The sequence below is a fragment of the Psammomys obesus genome, unplaced genomic scaffold (assembly GCF_907164565.1).
Source record: "Psammomys obesus unplaced genomic scaffold, mPsaObe1.curated_primary_1811, whole genome shotgun sequence".
Lineage (NCBI taxonomy): Eukaryota > Metazoa > Chordata > Mammalia > Rodentia > Muridae > Psammomys > Psammomys obesus.
Window position 1 is genome coordinate 1,735,111 of NW_026594263.1, and position 15,648 is coordinate 1,750,758.

Genomic DNA, 15,648 nt, shown 5'->3' on the forward strand with positions numbered 1-15,648 from the left:
CTTTATTCACTTTGTATTTCAGCTGTAACCACCTCCTTCATCCCCTCCTAAGCTGCCCCCTCCCCCAAGTCCACTGATAGGGGAGGTCCTCCTCTTCCCTCTGACCCTAGCCTGTCAGGACTCATCAGGACTGGTTACATTGTCTTCCTCTGTGGCCTGGTAAGGCTGCTCCCTGAACCCCAGGGGGAGGTGATCAAAGAGCCAGCTACTGAATTCATGTCAGAGAGAGCCCTTGTTCCCTTTATTAGGGAACCCACTTGGATACTGAGCTGCCATGGGCTACATCTGAGCAGGGGTTCTAGGTTATCTCCATGCATGGTCCTTGGTTGGAGTTGTCAGTCTCAGGAAAGACCCCTGGGCCCAGATTTTTTGGTTTTGTTGCTATCCTTGGGGAGCTCTTGTCTTCTCCATGTCTATCTCCCCTTACTTTCATAAGATTCCCTCTACTCTACCCAAAGTAGGCTATGAGTCTTAGCATCTGTTTTGATACCCTCCTGGGTAATCTTTCAAAGGACCTCTGAGAAAAGCTCCTGTTCTGTTCCCTATTTTCTCCCTCTTCTGATTTCTATGCCATTTGCCTTTCTTAGTGAGGGTTGATCATCTTACTCAGGGTCCTCCTTCTTGCGTAGCAAAAATGGGGTACAGAGATAAACAGAGAATTCTCAATAGAGGTATATCAAATGGCAGAGAAGCACTTAAAGAAATGCTCAACCTCATTAGCCATCAGGGGAATGCAAATCAAAATGACCCTAAGATTTCACCTTACACCCATCAGAATGGCTAAGATCAAAAACTCAAGAGACATGCTGGAGAGGTTGTGGAGAAAGGGGAGCCCTCCTCCATTGCTGGTGGGAATATAAACTTGTACAACCACTCTGGAAAGCAATCTGGTGCTTTCTCAAACAACTAGGAATAGCGCTTCCTCAAGATCCAGCTATACCACTCCTAGGCATATACCCAAAAGAGTCTCAAGTACACAATAAGGACATTTGCTCAACCATGTTTGTAGCAGCCTTATTTGTAATAGCCAGAAACTGGAAACAGCCCAGATGCCCCTCAGTGGAGGAATGGATGCACAAATTGTGGTATATCTACACAATGGAATATTACTCAGCAATAAAAAAAACAAGGAAATCATGAAATTTGCAGGGAAATGGTGGGATCTGAAAAAGATCATCCTGAGTGAGCTATCCCAGAAGCAGAAAGATGCACATGGTATATATTCATATAGACATATAATATAAACTAAACCTACTAAAATCTGCACACCTAAAGAAACTAATCAAGAGGGAGGACTCTTGCTAAAATTCCTATCCAGAAAGGCAAAGAGGATGGGCATCAGAAGAAGGAGAAAAGAGAGAACAAGTCAGAAGCCTGACACAGAGGCTTTGCCCTGCAGACTATCAATGCAGATGCTGAGATTTATGGGCAACCTTTGGGCAGAGTGCAGGGAATCTTATGAAAGAAGTAGGAAACAGTAAGATCTGGAGAGGACAGAAACTCCACAAGGAGAGCAACAGAACCAAAAAATCTGAGCACAGGGGTCTTTCCTGAGACTGATACTCCAACCAAGGACTATGCATGGAGATAACCTAAGACCCCTGCACAGATGTAGCCCATGGCAGTTCAGTATCCAAGTGGGTTCCATTGTAATGGGACCAGGGACTGTCTCTGACATGAATTGATTGGCCTGCTCTTTAATTACTTCCCCCTGAGGGGGAAGCAGCATTACCAGGCCACAGAAGACAATGCAGCCACTCCTGATGAGACCTAATTGACTAGGATCAGAAGAAAGGAAAAGAAGTCCTCCCCTATCAGTGGACTTGGGGAGGGGCCTGCATGCAGAGGGTGGAGGAAGGGAGGGATTGGGACGGGAGGAGGGAGGGAACCACAGGGGGGATACAATGTGAATAAAGTGCAATTAATAAAGAATAAAAAAAAGAACAGAAATAGTGCTATATCACTCCTAGGCATATACTCAAAATATGCTAAAGTATACAACAAGGACAAATGTTCAACCATGTTCATAGCAGTTTTATTCGTGTAATAGCCAGAATTTGGAAACAACCCAGATGTCCCTCAATGGAGGAATGCATACAGAAAGTGTGGTACATTTACAAAATGGAATGTTACTCAGCAGTTTAAAAAAGAAAATCATGAAATTTGCATGCAAATGGTGGGAACTAGAAAAGATCATTGTGAATGAGGTATCTCAGAGGCAGAAAAACACACATGGTATATATTCACTTATAAGTGGATATTAGACATATAATATAGGATAAACTTTCAAATGTATTTCTTATAAAGCATCATATGATTTCCTTGAACTGTTATGACTCAGGGTTAGTTTTCTAGACAAACTTTTCATGTAATAAATAGCTGTCAGAAGTGACAGCCTATAATTGTTAAACTGACTGAAATAAAGACTACTAAATATCCATGAAGAAGAAAAAAAAGTAAAGAATAATACCAGCTTGTTAAGAATGCTTGCTACTTTCAGGATTACTGAGTGGTTATTTTTTTAAGAAAGATCTATGGACAATAACTTTATTGTTTGTATCTATATTATTATTTAATCAGTGCAGCTATTACTTATTATTTACCTAATTCCAGACACTATATTAATTTTGTATCAGTATTCTTCATAACAAATCTATAAGGTATCTCTCATACCCATTTTAGCATGGGAAATTCTTATTAATTTGTATTTTAAATACTGTCAGACATGTAGGAAAACTATTTTGAAATAGTAACAGGTTAATATCCATGTAACAAGAAAATAGTATTTATGCCTTGATTATCTTTATGTGTTTTTACAGGCATTTTGTAAAACTGGAGAAATCATGATCATAACTTAGTCTTATATATTTGTCAAAAAACTAGTTTTGGGAGGAGCTTGAAGTCTCAGCACATTGCTTTAGTCTGTCTGCATGGTTGTTGTTAATATGAAAATGTCTTCAGAGCTGGACATATAGCCCTGTGCTACTGTGTTTGTCTAGAAACAAAAACCTCTACTTATTTCTGAAGAGACAAGATATTTTCTTACCATTTTCTTCACTTTTTCTTTCAGCCCCAAATCCACCATCTATCCGAGAAGAGCTCTGTACTGCCTCCCATGACACCATTACAGTCCACTGGATCTCGGATGATGAGTTCAGCATCAGCTCCTATGAGCTTCAGTACACCATATTCACTGGCCAGGCTAACTTCATCAGTAAGTCATGGTGTAGTTGGGGCCTGTGGCCAGAGATAAGGAAATGTAAGGAAGCAGTAAGCTGCTCAAGATTGGCTGGTGCGCCACGAGGCAAGTGTTTGTAAGGCATGTGAGGTTGTTTAGTATAGACTTTCATAGACAGTGTTAGCTCCCCAGGGTATTGTAAAACATTACTGATGGCTGATAAGCCAGTTGTATATTTTCTTCCTTGGTAGTCACTGGGATCATCCCTAGTGGTTTATGCAATCCTTACTTTTTTCCCAATCCATACTACTTCATTGACTCAAAGTGCTGCTTAATATTTGTTCCTGGGTAGCTAAGTCACCACCATTCCATATGTGTGAACCCATCTCTCTGAGTCTCCTGCCACTTCATTATCATGATAAAATAAAATCATGTTCAAGGACCATTACTTCCTTTATCTTAACCTATTTGTGTCTATGAACATGTAGATCAATTTTCTTCCCCATCACTCTTCTCTTTACTAATTCTGTGTTTCCACAAATAATTCCACTAAATATAAAACAAGATGGATCCAGGTACAGTGGCTTGTGTCTATAATCCCAACACGCAGGAGGTTGAAGCAGTAGAATTGTAATTTTAAGGTCTGTCTCAAAAAAAAAAAAGCATCAGTGGGTCACAGAGTTAAAGATGTTTAAAAGGCTGTTCTTCAACCTACATGGTCAGATGGTTTCACCTTCTCGTGAACTGGAGCAAGACAGGAACAGTAAGAATTTAACTGATTGGCTGCAGTCTGTAGGCATTGAGCAGAACATCCCTTCACTGAGGGAAGGATAAGCAATGGAAACAAAACAGACTCAAAGCTGAATTCAAGCAATTACATTGGCAAGGCTGCAAATTAATACTTTCTTTTACTTTGCCGTTTGCATTTATGTCTGTCTTCCTAGACCAACATGAATGGACTTTATTCAAACAAATACTCCTTATGGGCTTTCTTTTCCTATTTGGTGACAATTCTTGGGCAGAATTCTGTTTGTTTGTTTGTTTGTTTTTATTGTTGTTGTTTTACAGTACTGGGGAGGGGAGATGAGGTGACATTTAGGAGTAAAACACTGAAAAACACTTGCCTCCTGTGGCTCCAATCTAAGCCCCTTGGCTCATGTAGCCGTGATCCTGCACATTTGTTTAGATTATGAAGTGACCAGTTCTAAGGCCTTACTATAATTTTCCTCTTACACTGTACTCTAAGTTCTGGAGGCCAGTTCAAACACAGGCACTGTCCTTTACTGTCCTAACTGGGGAAGAACAATCATCTCCAAGAAGTTGAGAACAGGTTCAAGAACTGACAACCCTAAGAATTATCACCTATCTTTTCAAACCCTAGAGTCCTTTGTAAATTAAGGCCTAAATGAGTTGCTACTAATGATAAGGTTAATGCATCTTAGAGCTTGAATAGGTCTTAGAAGATACCTGGTCTAATCTTCCATTCTACCACACAAATGAACACCTCTGCTTGAGCATTGCTAGTGAGGAGTCCATTTTCATGAAAACAGTACATTTGATTGTTGCACAGCTTAGAAATGTTCTCCAGTGCTTCCTTAGAAGAGGCCTGTTTCTCCTTGTAAATAATCACAAAAGTAAGTTGTGTGTGTATTCTGCTTTGCCATCCTCACACATATTATCTCATTTAGTCCTCCTGTGCTCTTAGCCTTCTAACAGATGCTATTGATTCAATTTTTATACAAGAAGAAATGGGTGTTGAAGTGAAGGGAGTTTTCCAAGGACATGGAACTCCAAGACAATGGGGGACAAGTTCGGCACCTGTGACTGTCAGCCTTCAAGCTTGACGGTTTTTAATTAAGCTTTTTGTGACTCATTAATAAATAAACTTATTTCATCTTTCATATAACAGTTATTCAGGTAATTTAGGTAACTCATATGTAACTACTAAATTTCCTCATTTTTATGGCTCAACATTTTCAGTTCTTTTGTTTGCTCCTCATGCAATCTGCTTTCCAGGCCCTTTATCATCATAGTATTCTTTTTATGGACAGTCTTCTGTTGGTTAAAGTGCCTTTAAAATGTACTGTGTGTCAAAAGTGCATATAAGTACTCTGAAATGATTTGACTTCCCCCAAAAGATAGCTGAATTATATCATTTTTTTTTTTTATCTCCTTTGAGGCTAGGGCTCTTGCAACTCAGGCTGGCCTTGAATTTGCTGTGTAACAGAGAGTGACCTTGAACTTCTGGGTCTTCTGTCACCAGTGCCTGAGTGCTGCGATTACAACCATGCACTGCAATACCCAGTTTTATGTAGTGTTGGAGATGGTACCTAGTGCTTTCTTCATACTGGGCAAGAATTCGACCAACTCAGGTGTGCCCCTAGTCAATGGATTATATTTCTTGTGCATGAGCTTCTATTCTCTTGTTCTGTACTTTTCTTGGCAGACACACTGATTACTGAATGTTTACTTAGCATATAATTAATGGAGATTCTTATGCATGATAAGTTTTATCTCTACACAATTCAAACTCAACACTTTTGACTTTATGCCTATTACATGTTGTCTTGTTACCCTTGACTCTGCGTCCCATCATAACCAGATCCCCTTAGATCTGATTTCTGCTTTTCAACACATTTGCTTTCCCTCTTAGCCTGATTTCTGTGCTTTCAACATTAATAGAGAAGTTTAGTAGTATAGAAGAAAAAACAAAGTTTTACAGCAAAAATTCAGACTGCAATGAGTAATTTGTTTTTAGATGAGGCCTCACTCTCTATTCCTAGTTGGCCTGTAACTCATTGTGTAGACCAAACTGGGAACAGCTTCACAGAGATTCCCTTGTCTCGGCCCCCTAAGTACTGGGATTAAAGGCGGTGGGTAACAATTTTGCTAGAAAGAAACATTAATGATGATTCAGAGTCCCATTCTTATGAGCCAGTCAGTCCTGCCACTATTGACTGAACTGCAGTTCTGAGAGCTACTTTCTCTTGAGAGATTTCACATTGTCATTATCTAGAAATTCTTTCCTTCCTTCCTTCCTTCCTTCCTTCCTTCCTTCCTTCCTTCCTTCCTTCCTTCCTTCCTTCCTTCCCTCCTTCCCTTCTTCCCTCCTTCCCTCTCTTTCTCCTCCTCCCCAGTCCTCTTGTTTTTTTGTTTTGTTTTGTTTTTTTGTTTTTTTTCGGTTTTTTTTTTTCCTTTTGCTTTGAGACAGGGTCTTGCTATGAAATACTGGTTCACCTGGATGTCATAGCAATCCTCTTGGCTCAGACTGTCTGAGTGCAGGGATTATAAGCATGTGTCCTCCTACCTGTCAAAAACTTCTTATTGGTTGAAATCAAGTCAAAAGGGTTAGCTTTCCCTTCCTCTCCTAACTTTTCCCCCTTTTGAGCTTTCCTACTGCCTCTGCTAAAATTTGAAATGATCACAGTCAATAAAGTTTCAGGAGATACTCCTAGCTAAATGAGAAATCCAACATATCTTTCTGGTTTAGTGTTTTCTTTTGCATTAAAAAATCATTGGACATAACCTGTGTCTTGTCAGGCACACAGTAGCACATTGCTGCAAAGGCAGAACTTCATTACTTTATCGTTTCACTCATGCAGTTGTCTCCGTCACACATGTGCACCTTGACTTTTAAATTTCCACATTTTAACATTTTCCTTTGAGTAAGAAGTGTACTTTTGTTAATCATTTGTATGTCCCCATCATACCAAGTCTTACTGATACCAGTAGAATCATATATTTACCTTTATAAAGTTAGGAATCATAGCTAGGGAGACAGTTTAGTGGGTGAAGTGTAAGAGCCTGAGTTCAGTTCCCAGAACCTATGTAAATATATCTCAGAATAATAGCACACTTGTTTATTTTATTCTATTATTAATTTTTTACATTAGTTACATTTTATTTGCTTTGTATCTCAGCTGTAGCCCCCTCTCTCATTCCCTCCCAATCCCACCCTCCCTCCCTTATCTCCTCCCTTGTCCATCTCTAAGTCCACTGATAGGGGAGGTCCTCCTCCCCTTCCATCTGACCCTAACTTATCAGGTCTCATCAGGACTGGCTTCATTGTCCTCCTTTGTGGCCTGGCAAGGCTGCTCCTCCCTCAGGAAGGGGAGTGGTTAAAGAGAGAACCACTGAGTTCATGTCAGAGACAGTCCCTGTTCCCCTTTACTAGGGAACTCACTTGGATACTGAGCTGCCATGGGCTACATATGAGCAGGAGTTCTAGGTTATATCCATGAATGGATCTTGGTTGGGGTATCAATTTCGGAACAGACCCCTGTGCCCAGATATTTTGGTTCTGTTGCTCTCCATGTGGAGCTCCTGTCCTCTCCAGGTCTCACTAACTCTGTCTTCTTTCATTGATTCCCCGCTTTCTCAGACAATTAGGAGTAGGGCTTCCCTGAAATCCAGCTATACCACTCCTAGGCATATATCCAAAATATGCTCAAGTACACAACCAGGACAGTTGTTCAACCATGTTTGTAGCAGCTTTATTCGTAATAGCCAGAACCTGGAAACAACCCAGATGTCCATCAACGGAGGCATGGGTACTGAAATTGTGGTACATTTACAGAATGGAATATTACTCAGCAATTAACAACAAGGAAATCACGAAATTTGCAGGCAAATGGTGGGATCTAGAAAAGATCATCCTGAATGAGGTATCCCAGAAGCAGAAAGACACACACAGTATATACTCACTTATAAGTGGATACTAGACCTATAAGACAGGATAAACATACTAAAATCTGTTCACCTAAAGAAGCTAATCAAAAAGGAGGACCCTGGGTAAGATGATCAATCCTTACTCAGAAAGACAAATGGGATGGACATTGGAAGAAGAAGAAAACAAGAAACAGGACAGGAGCCTACCACAGAGGGCCTTTGAAAGACTATACTTAGCAGTGTATCAAAGCAGATTCTGAGACTCATAATGAAACTTCGGGCAGTGCTGGGGAGGCCCCGATGGGGAGATCCCTGAGCTTGCTGGCCACACAACCTAGCCTACTTGACTAGTTCCAAGCCACTGAGAGCCTTTGTATCAGGAAAAGAAGATAGACAGTGCCTGAGGAATGACAGCCAGGCTTGTCTTCTGGTCTTCTGGCTTACACACACACACACACACACACACACACACACACACGCACACAGAGAGAGAGACAGAGACAGAGAGAATAGGAATGGCTTCAAAATTAAAGAAACATTGCAAAACACTCAGTACTTTTTACCCATATTTTCCTACTGCTAATATTTTACTTTTTCATCTATTACTCTTATCTCTGTATTTTCAGAACCATTTCAGAATAATTTGCATCCATTACGTCTTTTCACCCCTAAAGTTTTCAATGGATATTTCCTACGAATAATGAAACATCCTTTAAATTTGATTATTTTTTGTACTAACAACTTCATACACGTAAACAAGAATATTCTGATTACTCTCTTCCCCAACTCCCTCTCTTCTCTCACACCTCTGTCAGCTCCCTTCATCTTGATGAGAGCCTTTCCCAGAATCTTAACTTTTGCTTTTGTTTTGTGATCCATTTAGTTTAATGAGGGCCATTTGTATGACCATGAGATTGGAATTGTCCACTGCAGTCTAGTGGGGGTACTATAGGATATATAACCTAAGGCAGCAATTGCCTCTCTCCCTGAATCTGTCAATATCACACAGTCTATCAGTGAAGAGTAAGGCTCCTGAAACCCTCCTCCATCCATGCCTGACTGGTGATGGGCCCATTCTTTGTTGTTGTCGTTTTTTAGATTTGTCTATTTATTTATGTATGTGAATGTTAGCCCGAATGTTTGTTATGTGCACTCTTTGCATCACTGGTGTTTGTAAGGCCAGGAGACAACATAAAATCCCCTAGAACTGATGTTGCAAAGTATGAGCTTGGATGGGCTCATTCTTATGCAGGCTTCCATACCCACTATGAGTTCTGGTTACACTGACTGAGTCTTGCTCAGAAGGTGGCAAGTCACAGCTCTACTTGCTCTCTTCTGGCTCTTAAATTATTCCTGCTTCCTCTCTCCATTGTTCCCTAATCCTTTATATATCTGAGAAATTTAATATCAGAGACGTGAATCTCTGAGTTCAAGGCCAGCCAGGTCTACATAGTGAGCTTCTGTCTCAAAAAAAAAAAAAATTAACAACCATATAATACTTTTATGTAACTCTCCATTTGTATTCTATGTTTGACAATGAATTTAATAATATTGATTATAATATATAATGGGCCCAGCACTGACCTTTGTAATCTAGGATTTAGCATTACATTTAATTACCACATATTTGGCTTAGTTTTAAGCCAGTCGAATTCCTCAGTCTTTCTTTGACATGTAAAAAACAATGCCCGTTTTCTAGGTGTTGTGGTAGATTCACTAACTCGAGCACAAGAAGCTTGAGTCAGGAAGATTGAAGCTTAAGACCAGCCTGGGCTACATGTTTCTCAATTCCGGTTTTTCTGATACTTCTTCACAGTTATATTCAGGTTATATGTTCTTGGCTGTAATAGGGCACATGTGATAGAATATAATAGTGACAGTATACTTAAGATGACATATCCGGAGCCATGCAATGTCAATTTACATTACATTGTCAATATAATTTTGCTTTCCTTATCAATATGTTACATGACTTTTTAAATTATGTACTTCTGTTTTTTTTCTTTCACTGCCAATAAGCAATCTGTGTGGTGAAACTTTAAAACTATAAAAAAATATAGCCTGCTTCTTCATCAAAGCCATCTCATCCCACTCTTACCACTGATTGAGCATCAACTGATGATTTTTGTTCTATCTAGTCTTTATGTGATGATTGTGAAATGACAGTTTTCCAGCTGAGTACTGTCTCCCACACTTACAAATTGTCACTCAATATTCTGTGTAGCAAGAGCCTCTCTCCGTTTCATCTTTTTTATTTATTCATCGGTAGAGTCTCACGGATGCATTTTCATCAATGATTTAGAACTCTTTAGTACCTTCATTCCTCTTGGGTAAATGTCTCAGATTTTGCCACTAAGAGCCTTTTAGGGAAATTCCAGGGTTTTGTGACATTTTCTTATCCTTATTGTGAGCAATTCATTTGTTTTCTGGTATTACTAAAACTATTGCAGACTCATTTTAACTTTATCCTGTCCAAACCTTCAAATCAGCTATTTTCCCAGGATCCCTAGTTACTTTTAGTAGTACAATGATATTAGAGACTAAAACCTTAGTACTACACACACACACAGTAATATACTAAATTTTTACTTCTTTATTGTTATGCTAAAATACCATGACCATTCAGCCTACAGAGGAAGAATTTATTTAGGCTTATGGTTAAAGTGACTTTGAGTCTATAAATACATAGCTAAGGTATGGCAGCAAGAGCATCAGGTTGATAGCTCACATCTTGAACTGCAAACAGGAAGCCAAGAGAGTGAAGTATGAATGGCACATGGCTTTTATAAGCTCTAGAGACATACTTCTTCCAGCAAGGACTTGCCTCCTAAACCTATCCAAACAGTGCTACCAACTGGGGACCAAGTATTCAAATATCTGAGCCTAAGGAAACATTCTCATTCAAACCACTATACACACACACACACACACACACACACACACACACACACACACACATATATATATATATGTATATATACTCTACATATATGCACATCTATATGCAAATATAAAAACACATATGGTTGCCTGTTAGTGTCCATATGGGATTGGTTACATGACCTCCTGAGGATACTAGAATCTGTAAATGCCCAGATACCTACATAAAATGCTGTAGTATTTGAGTACAAACTATAGCCACCTTTCTGTATATATTAAATCATTTCTAGACTATACTGTCTAGTAAAATATAAATTCTATAATAGTTATTATATTGTTGATGTTGAAGGATCATGACTTTGACGACAGTTTAGTCTATATAGGGAATTTCAGGTATAGGCTGCATGGTAAAACCCTGTCTCAGATCTTTAAATCTGTACTTTGTTGGGGCTGGAAAGGTGTCTCAGTGATTAAGACTACTAGCTGTTTTTACTGAGGAACCAGATTCATTTCCCAGCACTCACATGGCAGCTCACAACTATCTGTAACTCCATTTCCAGGGGATTTGACACTTTCTTCTAATCTCTGGGTATTGCATACATGTGGTACACACACACACACACAGACACACACACACACATACACCCATAAAATAAAAATAAATAAATTTTTAAAAAACACCTTAAGATCTGTAGTTGATTGAATACTTGATTGCAGAACTGACAGGTAAAGATGTTTAGCTGTACGTTTTTTAGAAATCATACAGTGCTGTGTGGGAAGACACACACACACACACACACACACACACACACACACACAAACATACATACATACATACCCAGTCTCCTCAACCCAGAAAGGGAATGCACAATAGACCAAAGAAATGATTACACCAAACTTGCTGACCATGGCTTAAGAAAGTTGCATCTCTGGAGCTCTCAGCAGCAGATATTCTCTTTTCCACATCTTGGCCAGTCAAAGTCTCCCCCTTCCATCAGTTGTTTACTCTTTTTAAGGAATCTGGGAAAGGACCTTAGAGAATCTTCCAAGTTCCATTTTCCTAGACATGTAATGTTTTCTTTATCTCCTGGGTCTCATGAGCCTCCAGATCTCTCCTGGAGGGAGTTTGGATTAGGAGGAAACTGCCAGACCACATGCAGCCATATCAAGACCACCCAATTCTAACTCATCTCCACAAGTTCTTTCTTGCCTTCTCTCATTCCATATGTATGTTGTTTTCTTCATGGTAAGAATCCTGGATCTCGACAATATCAATGTGTATTTGATCAACACTGACATAAGTCTAAAATATTTTCAGAATTGACTTGCTTAGGGGTTGAGAATGTAGTTACATGAAGGAGCACTTAAAAATCTCAGCCCCTAAGCAAGTCAATTACATAGTACATCTTTTTGTTCTCCATTTTGATTTTGTTTGAGTTTCTGAAATAGGCTTGGCTGAGCCTGGGTCTTGCTCTGTAGCTGTGCCTGACTTTAAACTCCTGATCCTACTGCCTCTGCCTCTGATGTGCTGGGATTTTAGGTGTGCAGCAATATGCCCAGTTTTTTATCTCATTTTCTACTTCTAAATTAGGCCTTTTCTACCTACTTCAAATTAATTATAAATCTATTGGTCATATCCTGTGTAAAATACTCACAACACTATTTCTAATTTCTAATCTCACTAGATCCTTCATTAGAGCTTTATAAAAATGACTTAAATTTGTCCTCATATTTTCTGCCCTTTTCTTCCCATCTTCAACTAGACTTTATTTGAAATTCTTAAACCATTCCAATTGACAAATATCAAAAGAAGTCAAAAAAAAAAAAAAAACACCCAACAGAATAGAGTTTCAGTACCCATTTTACTGAAAGCTGGCCAAATACTTGCTTTTAATTATATATACTCCCTCCTGTTTAAGTCAACATTTGTAATCTCAAGATTATTTAAAAAAAATCATTCTTGAGTTTTTTTCCTGCTTAGGACAAAAAAAAAATCTTCTGGATAATAACATAATTCTGGACCACACAACCCCAGAAGAGTATGGAAATCTAGCCAGGAAGAGGTAAAAACATGTCTTATCAGAGAAAGCAGATCCCATCCTATTTTGTCATGTCACCTTGACTTTTTTTGGAGTTAGCAAATTTGGAAAGTAAGGGTGAAGATGAGGTGGAAAAGCAGAGTAATATAGCTCGGAAAGTCTTTATGTCTTACTGAGACAAAGGCATGTAGTCATTCATCACACACACACACACACACACACACAGAGTGATACAGTACATAGTTCACCGGAATAAGATAAAAAGATCACAAGTTTCTGTTTGAGCACATCTATGGCCATCTATGATAATGGACAAGCCACTTTCTTTTCAACTTTGTTTACCTTGTAAAATGAGGGAAATTCATGTCTACATGTCCTTTCTGCTCTGAGCTTTCATTATACTGAACTCTGTACAGGAATTTTCCCCTCCATACAAGACCAGACTCAGTTGACACAGAAACAGATTTCAGTGGTAAAGACCCAGAGAGTCCATAACTGATAGGATTCTGCCATTTGGAATAGTGACCATTCTTGTGTTCTTTGGAAGAAAAAAAAATTATATAACTTAGTTTTGGTCAGTGTTTGCTAGATGCTAGAATCCTGTCATAAGTCTTAGGTTTATAGAAAAAAATTAATTAATAGGATCATAAGTGCTGATTCATCTCATACCTTTCAAGGTTTAAAAGAAAATAAATGAATTCACTTGAGTTGGCTATAATTGATTTTCAGTGTGTGTGCTTGTGTGTGTGTGTGTGTGTGTGTGTGTGTATGTGTTTTATCCCGGTTCTTTTTACCTGTTGGTTGATGCCTTTGTCTTTCCCACTTCACAGGCCTGTATAATTCAGTGGACAGCTGGATGATTGTGCCCAACATTAAGCAGAACCATTATACAGTGCATGGACTCCAGAGTGGGACACGCTACATCTTTATTGTGAAAGCCATAAATCAAGCAGGCAGCCGGAACAGTGAACCCACCCGACTAAAAACAAACAGTACGTTGTGGTGATTCCAGGAGGAGGAACCATTTTACTCTCTGTGCCAGGGAGGACAATTAGCCTGAGCAGACTCACATAGTAATGTGTGAGAGCAGTGGCACTGAGTACAGGAATTTCATTGTTGTAGTTTGTGCTTTGTGTCCAGGACTTGTTGGTACCCATGGTGGTTTGTAGACTAAGAGATATATAGAATAGCATGTGGCTTTGAAATAGGTTAGGGAAGGGTTTTTCTCTGCTTTCCACCCCTTTATCCCATGCTTGGGAAAAAAATTTGACTTAAAGAGTATTGCTTGTGATGATCCAGCAAAGCTCTACCACAGAGATGCCATATCCATTAGGAATGCTCTTGATCACAACTGACAAGAATTTATCAAGGATTTCCAAGCAGCTTAAGTGATTAGTGTTTTTTTTTTGTTGTTGTTGTTGTTGTTTGTTTGTTTTTTAACTACATGTCTTACATTGAAGGCAGCCTGTTGGTGGCTAGTATAGCAGCTCTGAGATCTCATGAATGGTTAGAGCTCCTTCTTTGTGTTTTGTTTCATCCACAAGGCCACAAGATGGCCAGTGCAATCTCTGATGTCCTATTTTCCTTTAAAGTAGGATGTAGAAGGAAAACATTGGTAATCCTTTAATCAAGAAAACAGGAGCTTAACTGGAAATTTCTTCCAATCTATTTAACTTCAGCTTTCTTCTTATTAGCTATTCCTAGCAGCAAGAGATACAGAGAGAGAGAAAGAGAAAGAGAGAGAGCAGGAATGGGTGCTGCATTCTCATGCAGCTTCTGTCTCGGAGGTATATTGTATACTAAAGTTCTTGCCATACCCAGCATCTGGGCCCTGGGACAGTGTTTTTGTCATATGCTTATAAATAGTCTCTGTAGTGAAGCATGTGTTATCTTTCATCATCGATGATGGAGCAGGCATGCTAACAGAGTTGCCTAATTATATGTACACTCCAATTTCAAGAAAGCAAACACCTCCTGTTGCTGAGTTCTCAGGGTTTTTTTCCTTTTGTGAGCAATTGCTTCACTAATGCAGAAACTTTTCCTACCTCAAACATTGTAGCACTCCTTAAAAATCTGCCCAAATCCCAACCCACTCATTGAAAGAAACCAAAGTACTAAACGTATTTGAGAAAGTGAGACTTTGAGTGATCCATTTTAATTTTATAATACATTATGGGAACACTTTACTCTCTCCTGTGTGACTAGAATGTGACTTTGAGGAAAATGGGAGACCCACATTTTTCACACAGAAGGAAAATAATGGCAACATTTGAAGGTCATTTTATTGGGTGAATGACTTCTATTCTTACTTGATTGCAAACTGTGTCACCTTGCTTGCTTCCTTCATATAGTCCAAACTTACCCAAGGATCATCACCATACTAAGACTCCTCTGCTAATTATCATCATGGATGGGGAATGCACAATTCTTAAATGTTTCATCATGTTTTTCCCCTCTCACTTCCTTTTTTCAGGCCAACCCTTTAAACTAGATCCCAAGATGACTCACAAGAAGTTGAAGATTTCCAATGATGGATTGCAAATGGAGAAGGATGAGAGCTCTCTGAAGAAAAGCCATACACCAGAGAGATTTAGTGGCACAGGGTGTTATGGAGCAGCAGGAAATATATTCATTGACAGTGGCTGCCACTATTGGGAGGTGGTCATGGGTTCTTCAACATGGTGAGTGGGTATTTCTCTTTCCTTCTCCCATCTTCTCTGCTGTTAGGTTTTTAGGAGGTTCAATTCTACAGCACAGCTAAAATACTAAGTCAAAGTTAAGAGATATTTGGTAAGAATTATCCCTAGAAAATTTTGTTAGCTTTTTGTTTGTTTGGCTTTCTTTCTTTCTTTCTTTCTTTCTTTCTTTCTTTCTTTCTTTCTT

At 39.1% G+C, this 15,648-nt stretch overlaps 1 protein-coding gene across 1 annotated transcript in view; it reads left to right on the forward strand.

Annotated features, from left to right (window-relative positions):
• The window catches only part of Mid2 (midline 2), a 104,520-nt gene that overhangs the window by 84,148 nt on the left and 4,724 nt on the right, over positions 1-15,648 (forward strand). Inside the window, exons 7-9 of the mRNA XM_055618377.1 lie at positions 3,071-3,214; positions 13,596-13,757; positions 15,239-15,446. Coding sequence (XP_055474352.1) covers positions 3,071-3,214; positions 13,596-13,757; positions 15,239-15,446 — 514 coding nt within the window. The remainder of the gene's footprint in view (positions 1-3,070; positions 3,215-13,595; positions 13,758-15,238; positions 15,447-15,648) is intronic.